Source organism: Hevea brasiliensis, chromosome 3, assembly GCF_030052815.1.
Source record: "Hevea brasiliensis isolate MT/VB/25A 57/8 chromosome 3, ASM3005281v1, whole genome shotgun sequence".
In the NCBI taxonomy this organism is placed as follows: Eukaryota; Viridiplantae; Streptophyta; class Magnoliopsida; order Malpighiales; family Euphorbiaceae; genus Hevea; species Hevea brasiliensis.
In genome coordinates, this window is record NC_079495.1 from 115,714,501 (window position 1) to 115,723,369 (window position 8,869).

At 29.6% G+C, this 8,869-nt stretch overlaps 1 protein-coding gene across 1 annotated transcript; it reads right to left on the reverse strand.

Annotated features, from left to right (window-relative positions):
• Nucleotides 1-1,783: 1,783 nt before the first annotated feature.
• On the reverse strand, nt 1,784-3,926 carry LOC110656057 (exocyst complex component EXO70H1-like). Its single transcript, XM_021812586.2, has one exon. It carries the CDS (start codon nt 3,811-3,813, stop codon nt 1,903-1,905), a length of 1,911 nt encoding a protein of 636 aa, XP_021668278.2. The 5' UTR covers nt 3,814-3,926; the 3' UTR covers nt 1,784-1,902.
• Nucleotides 3,927-8,869: the final 4,943 nt, after the last annotated feature.

Below are 8,869 nucleotides of genomic sequence, written 5' to 3' on the forward strand. Positions count from 1 at the left end.
AGGGTGAGCTGAGCTCCCCAAATTATTATATATTGTGTTTACAGGTCGGATGAGTTAAAAACTCCCCGTTGTATGGTCCATTTTACGGCCGGACTCTGTCCGGTTGAATTCTTGAATTGGGCCCAAATGGGCCTTAGCATTGGGTTGAAGAATAGTTAAGCTTACTACGGGCTTCGGGGGCTTTACGCTGGCCCAGGTCCTAGTACCGGTTCGGCCTATAAGTTGGGTCATGACATTTTTCTCTTTTTTTTCATTTTCTTTTATTTCATTTTTCTCTTATCTTTTTTTTTTTTCATAAATCTTTCTCCAATTTTAATTTTTATTAGTAATTTAATTTTTAGTAATTTTTATTATAACATAGTTATGGTAATTTTCTATTTAATTTATTTATTTGTAATTTTTTTAATAATATTTTTACATTGTTTTTAGTATTAATGTATTTTTATTAGTAATATATTAATAAATATTTGAGTATTTTATTTTTTAATATTTTTGTTATAACATATTAATGATAATTTTCCATTTGTATTTTTTATTAGCAATTTTGTTTTTAATATTTTTATATTTATTTTATAAGTTTAGTAATAGTATTTATATTGTATTTTTTAGCAGCAATTTATTATTTTTAAAAAAATTTACCTTTAAAATGGCATCAAAATAAATAATTTAACAATAAATTACTTTTTTATTTTTGCTTTTATTAAATAAAAACAAGAAAAATCTATTTCTAAATTTTTTTAAATAATTTTTTTTTCTTATTAGAAATGGATTAGAAACACAATGCCACATAGGTTGTAAAACTACAGGCAAAGAAGTGAGTGAGAACTATATACATGTACCAAACGACAACATTTTAAGGTAATATATACATTTTGGTTTGGTTATTTTTTTTCAAGTTTTTGTGTTTTTACTTAAAAAATTATATTTGAAACCAAACCAATCAATTGAAAAATCAAATTGAAAAACTGAATTAGAATCATTCGGATCGTTTTTCTTAATTTATAACCAATTTCTGCTCACTCCTATAATCTACTTGCCCTCACACGCCTCTAATGTGTTGTAGATCTAAGTTTCTAAATTTTTATTAAATTGATCTAATTTATTAAGTTAGATATTAATTTAACAAGTAAAACTTAATTTTTCTTTTTAATTAAGTCTTGATACGAAATACAATGTTCAAACTGGCCTTTTATTCAAACAAAAATGGTGCATCGGTTAAGAGTGAGGAGAGAGGACTAGGGTAAATTACACCAGCCATCCTTCAACTTTGATGATTATTTTATTTCAATTACTCAACTTTAATTTATTAAAATAAAATCCATTAATTTTAATTTTATTTTAGCAAAAGTCTCCTTAACTTACAATAACAGATTTTTATGTTCATTTTCTTTTTCTTTTTCTTTTTAACTAACACTAAATTAATATTTAATCAAAATAAATATATAAATTGTTATTTATATTATTATTAACTTTCCGTGTTGTTACAAATTAAATTATAATTAATAATAAATAATATATATAATTAATAATTTTATTAATAAATTAAGTTAAAGAAAAATAATTTTATTGATGATAATTATTAATTAACTTAATTATAAAAGTAATAAAAAAGGAAAATGGTAAAAGAATAATTTTATTTTTTTAGATAAGAAATTTTTTATTGTGGTTTCACGGCTCTTTTTTAAATAAAAATAAAGTTGAGATACTTTATTTTAATAAATTAAAATTAAATAATTAAAATAAAATAATCACACAAGTTAAAAGACAATCGGTGCAATTAATGGGAGAAGATTATCACTGTACTTATATCTGTAAGCGAGTTTGTATCGAATAATTTTCAGTAATATATACATCAAAATTTTTCATGTATACCCTTTGGAATTCAAACAAATAAAAGGAAAATCAACTCGATAATCGTGATCGCCGCTGATGAGAAGAGGACGACGATGTAGTTGAAGAAGACGGTGAGCTCCACGTTTCCGACGTCCCAAAAAACAAATCCGGCAAGTAATTCTCTATATCTTCTGGTGCATATCTGACAAATAGTCTTACATTCCTTTGTCCCTCCACCGTAACCATTTGTTTATTATAAAACTCGCGATAAACCGGCGTTAGTTTTCTTGCTATAGAAACCTTCATCTCGTCTCGGAGTTTCGGGTCCGATACGAAACAAGAACTCTGCTTTCTGTGCGCTGCTTCGAAACTGGAATTAAATAGTTTGAAAATTTTGCCGGCTTCCTCCGGCGAGATGGAGGCCGATGGATTCTCCGGCAATGACGCGAACACTTGACCCCAAGCTAACCTCTCGCAATTCGCTGCAAATTGTCTCACTTTAGCTTCATGCTTAGTAATCCACTCTTCGCCGAGTATATACTGAAGATTTGACGTCTGAACTTTGGATATTATGTATTGCAGATTATTGGCTAGGAAGAGATAGGAGTGAGAGACATCTTTGTAATGCTTCGCTCTTCCGTCGAGCTTGCATAGGAGAACCAGAATTAGCCAGGCGAATCGAACGGACATCGGCGATGCCGGAGTATCATCGGAATCTGGACTGTCGAAGTAAGATTTAGGTAGCGACGACTTCACCGGTGGAGGCCAGTCGGAGATAATATCTGAGAGGATACTACCGTAATCGCCGAGAAGAGTGAGGTAATTCATCGAATGCAGTGTTAGAGGATGCACGTCGCCTCCTGGAACCGGTGTCCTTGACGAGTCCTTTTGGATGCTAGATTCGAAATCGGAGAGCATTGTAAGAATGGAATCACTGAGTCGAACGAGTGAATTGAGAGCCTGTGATCGGACGATGGAGGTTAACTCAAAAGAGAAGATGGATTCTATCTCCACCCAATTTTCAGATATTGCGGTGTACATATCGAGCACACGAAACATTTTCTCCGTTGACGATTTCTTTGTTTTGGCTAAAAGTTCAGGAATTCCAAAGAGAAGAATAGCTCCTTCTCTGGATATTTCACTGAAACATGACTCTCTGATGGAATCGGAAACAGCAAAGACGTGGTCACAGAGAATTCTCTCTCCGGTGAAGAGCGTTCTCATGGAGATCTTAACTGCATCTGACCAACTCTTTATTCTCAAATCTACCGCCGCCCAATCCATCTTATTGACCTGCGATGAGCTCATTCTCTCCACACCTAGCCGATAAATGCCTTCGTCGATGATCGATTTTCGTATAATTTTGTAAACATTCACGCACTCTTTGGCGTATCCAGAGGCGATCATGCACTCAGCAATGGACCTCAAATCCGCCATTGCTATTGAGGAAAAATGTTCAACTTCAGAGATGGAATCACCCGCAGCGCGAATTTCATCCTCCGCTGAACCTTCATCTTCATAATCGGAGGTGCTGGATCTTGCAGAAGCACGAGAGGATCTAGTGGAGACAGATTCAGGATCCAGGTAAGCCCGATTGGTGGAAAGAATTTGATAAAACTCCTTTTGCAGTCGCTTCATGGCTATCTGCATAAGATTTTGAGCTCGTACCATTCTACCATCGGTGGAACCTTCAGAGACTAACAAATGCATGGCTTTTTGCAGGTCAGTAACACACTTCAAGAACTGCATAGCCTCTCGTTTATCCTCGTAAAACAGAGAGGTGACACTAGCATAGGTGGAAGTTTCAGGGTTCCATTTCATGATCATGGAAGAGGCAGTTTCTATGATTTGTCCCATCATGGATTCAGAGAAGCTGCGGCGAGGAGTTGAGAGAGAAGCTCTCGAAGTTGAAGAACGAGGGGAGATAGAAAACGACGGCGTTTTCGGGTTAAAGCAGATGCTCCTCATTCCTTTTGTCATTTGAGAGAGAAGCTCTAGAGAAGAGAGAAATGCAGGTAATCGAGTTTTTGGAGAGTTGTGAACTTGAAATTGTAAGACTGTTAACGGTATTTATAGAGAGAGAAGAAACGCGGCCGTTCTTTGTGAGAAATGCAATACAATGCAAATGCGTGGGGTTGGACTTCGACTTTTAAGTCATACTCGGTTGAGCCTAACGGAAATCAACGATTACGCGTTGCATGTATGAAAAAATAAAAAAGAAATGGAAAAATAAGAAAATGATAAACACATTCTTGAAAAAGATGGTGAAAAGTAAAGAAAAAGGTTGCTGCATTCGTACGGTACATTGAACGTGGTTAGTATTTTTTTTAATTGATTTTCATTGAAATTTAAATTCATAATTTATAACTTTAAAGATAATTTTTTTATACAATTTCAATGATACTTCTCAATTAGAATTTAAAATATTTTCTTACATGAACCATAACATGTAACCAATTACAAATTATAATAAATACTCTCACATAATTTTTTTTATTTAAATTCCTCGTAAAAAATGAAAATTTTTAATTTTTAATTTTTTTATATTAAATACTAAATTATGGTAGACGGTTAACTCAAATGGCTTATGAAGGATTAAATTTTACATAAACTATGATTGAAGAGAGAAAGAAGAGCATAATGGTACATTATTATTATTATTATTATTATTATTATTATTATTATTATTATTATTATTATTATTATTATTATTCATGAGTGGTTCAATACTCATATTTCTTAAGCAAGATTGAATGTTTGATCTTGTGGATAGAGATGATACTTGTTGGGAGTGCTTCACCTCTTTATAGGCCGATACGACATAAGCAAGATTAGTCCTGATTCAATAAAGAGAAGAAACCTGTGCAATATTTAATTTTTTTTTGGTTTCCTATATAGTAAGCATATTCTTCTCCCATCCAATTAGCTAATCTGAAATTCAATGTCTAGCAAAATTACGTACATCTTTTATATATCAAATGGTTAGACCATCTTGACAAAAAAAATTATCAGACTATATTACAAGCAGTATACCAACGATTTAGATGAACTAACTCTCATAGTCAGAAATGGAAGATTAAATTCAAATTTCTCCATGAGATGATAGAAGACGTAGGAAGTTTGGGTAGTAAAATATAAATTTTAGAGATTAAAGAGCATATTTTGTATTTATTTTGCATTATGTAATTCTAAGGCGTGATGGTTCAAGTATAGTGATGTCTTCTCCTATCACACCCCATTATGTTCCTAATACTCTTTAGGGGAAGTAACTAGTTAGATATTATTGGGCCCAACAATCATAGGTCGCTAAGTCCTTGTCCCTTTCCTCTTTGTAGGTTCCCTCCTGCCTACAAGTAATGTGAGAATTGCTTATCTCCTTGTATTATTTATGCTATGTGAATGAAAAAAATAGCATTTTCATTAAATGTTCTTGCCCCGTTATTTGATGTGCTTATTATGTTGGTGATGCTTGTCTATATGAGATGCTTTGTGATATTTTCCTAATTGAATTGACAAAGCTTCATGCTAATATACTCATTTTGATTTACAGATTATTGTGAGATTCTCTTAGTTGACTTGTCTTGAAATGTCTTGAAAGAGTTCAAGACAAATGCCAGACATTCCCAAGTGAGGGCTAATATCTAAGCCTGTGATTATTATTATTAGATATAAATATGAGATTTTATGAAATTAATTGTTATATTTAAATTTTATTTATTTTATTTTTGAGTAAATTAAGTTTGATTGATAATTTTAAAATTATGTTTCATTGTTCAAATATCTTTCCAATGATTTTTTTTTTCGGGTATTTTGATTGGTGTTTTAATTTTTTTTTTCCCCAATAAGAGAGGAAAGAGAAGCCTTCACATTGATAGCCAACAAAGAAATTGGAGTCAATGCGAGACTATACACCCCTTCACGCTCAGGTATGAATATGGAATGTGAAATTTATAAGCAAACATATATGCAAGTAGCCCAACATTAAAATAGGGTAAGTTTTGATGTCATGTAAAAAAAATAAATCGAGTCTAATTCTATTTTAAAAGTTAACTTAAAGGGATGAGATTTATCTAAAGTTTGCATTTAGCACAAAGTTCTTATCTCAAACTAATGTGAGAGAACAGGTACTTTATCAATATTTCATTCGTCGCTACTTTTTAAATCACTATCAGTATTTCCATTTCTATGCACTGCATTTTAATTTTCAAGAAATCGTTTCAATTCAAATTAGTTCATTTACGCTGTTACCCTTAACAAATAACAAAGCCCTGTTGTATATACATATGTGGTTTTTTTTTGTTTTTCCAATGACAGTATAATGGTAAAGTTGCATTCAGTGCAGTAAATTCCCTTTGCAATTAACAAAGCCCTACTGCATTTACATAGCTAGTTAATTTATTATTAATGACAATAGTATAATAAAACTGTATTTAGTGTAGTCAATTCCCACTTTAACTTTTATTTTAGAAGTTAGTTTTCAAGTGCACCCTCGGTTGATACATTGACAAATCAAGCACGCCCGCATTTTATTTTCAATCTGTTAACTAGCTAAATTATTTGCACAATAAAATAATATTAAATTAAAATGATTAAAAAAGAGATTAAATTATGTTTTTGAATTTCTTAATTCATGTATTAAAATATTAATTTATACATTTTAAATATGGCACAATTAGTTTCTTAAAAATAATATAATAGCATCACTAAAAAAAATTAGATTAGCAATCAACCGAATCGGTTGCCAATCAATTTAGCAATCGATTCAATCAGTTGCAATAAGGTTGATTGCAAATAACAACCAATAATCAAATTGGCTGCAAATAGCAACTGACAATTAAATCAGTTGCTAAATTAATTAAACTAAAAAAAATAAAATTTTGGTACAAAACTATCAGTTGACAGTAGCAACTGAAATCGATTGCTAATAGTAACCTAAATATAATTAGTTGTAAAAAAATTTAGCGTCTTTAATTTTTTAATTTCGCAACTATTTTATAAATCGGTTGCTATTTGTAACTAATTTAACAACTGAAAAGTCAAATGTTAATTTAACAAAAATCATAAAAAAATTAAATTTCCAAATAATAGAAGAGAAAAAAATGATAAAGAAAATAGATGATGAAGAAAAAATGTTAGAAAGAAAAAGATAATAAAAAAATATGAAAATAAAAAAGATAATAAAGAAAATTAGAGAAAAAAAAGAAAAAGAGAAAAAAATGAATAATGGGAAAACAAAATGGGTAGTTGTTTATATAAGCAAATTAGCAATCGATTTGCCAATTGCTAATTTCTTTTAAAAATTGAGCAATAATTTTTAGAGGAATATTTTGTAATTGATTCACAATCGGTTGTAAAATCAATTGACAATAGCAACTGATTTTAATCAGTTATAAAAATTGGTTGCTATTAGCAACCGATTCACAAATCAGTTGTAAATCAAAATTAAAAAAAAATAGATGGGATTTTTTTTTTTGGAGGGGTGAGGGGAGGGGGAATCGGCTTCAAAAATCGATTGTTGTTAGCAACTGATTTACAAACTAATTGCAAATCAAAAAAAAAAAACAAAAAAATGGGTGAGAATTTTGAGTGAAAAATTAGTTGCTAATAGCAACAAGTTTTAATCAGTTTCAAAAATGCAAATTAAAAAAGGAAAACGAAAAATTGGGTAGAAATTTTTGGAGGGAAAAAATAGGTTGAAAATTTTTTTGTTAATACCAACCAATTTTAATCGGTTACAAAAATAGGTTACTATTAGCATTCAATTCACAAATTGGTTAAAAAATAAAAATAAAAATAAAAATTATGCAAAAATTTTTAGAAAAAAAATTTAGCAATCGATTCATAATTGATTGCAAAAATTAGTTGCTATTAGCAACTGACAAGGAATCGGTTGTAAATAACAATCGATTTTATTAAATGATTGCAAATGGTTGCTAATTTGGAGGCAATTAAAATAAAATTTTAATTTAGCAATTAATTTCCTAAATTGGTTATTGTTAGCAATCGATTTTAAAATCGATAACAACCGATTTCTTAATAAATTGCTAATAACAACTAATTTTAAAATCGGTTACTAATCTATATTTAAGGTTTTTCTACTATTGATTAGCAATTTATTTAGTAACCAATTATAAATCGGTTGTTAATAGAAATCAATTTAGCAACCAATTATAAATCAGTTCTAAATTTTAAAAAATTAATAATTTTACTAAAAAAAAGCACAAATTAGTTATAAAATTGGTTATTAATAGCAACTAATTTAAATCAGTTGCAAAACTGATTGTTTTGGTAGTGCATGGATATTAATATGTATGAACTAATCTTTCAATTTGCTTAAATAATAATTGAATATGGAATGCAAATATTAATTGTTGGAGTGCAAATAGCGCCACACGTTTTTTCTATATAAAAAAATGACAATTTATTAATAAAATAACAATATAAGTACAATATAATCTTCTCATAAGAGGGGAAAATATAGATAATTAAAATTTTTTATTTAAAAATAATCTGAGCAGAGAATAATAATCTTATAAATTGTAACCGATCCTTTTCATTTTAGATGACCAAAAAACCTTCTACAACATTGGTATTTTTAGAACTTACAACCTTTGTACTTATTAGTAAATATTAAACCATCAAATGTTAATAGAGGAACAGGTTATACTATCAACTTTATTAATAGAAGATCGTTATTTGTACATAAAAATTCAAAATTTTCACTAAAAGAAATCAATGATAAACGGTCAAAAAACACATTCAAATACTACAAAAAAATAAACAAAACCCCGATAAGAGAGAGAATACAAGACTAGTAATGAGGAAAATATGACCCTAATATTAGACAGAGGATCTCATATCTATATCTAAATAGGCACAATTCTGAAGAGAAAAACTTATATTTATTTCAAACAGACATAAATTTAAGAATTTATCACAAAAAAATTAATAAAAAATAACAAAAGAAATCGATATGAGGTAACCTCTGATGAATTTGAAAGAGATTAAAAAAAAAAAAACATGAGAGAGAAGAGGA

What these genes read in the sequence shown, in the direction of transcription:
- LOC110656057 (XM_021812586.2), bottom strand. Translation starts at nt 3,813, where the DNA reads ATGACAAAAGGAATGAGGAGCATCTGCTTTAACCCGAAAACGCCGTCG.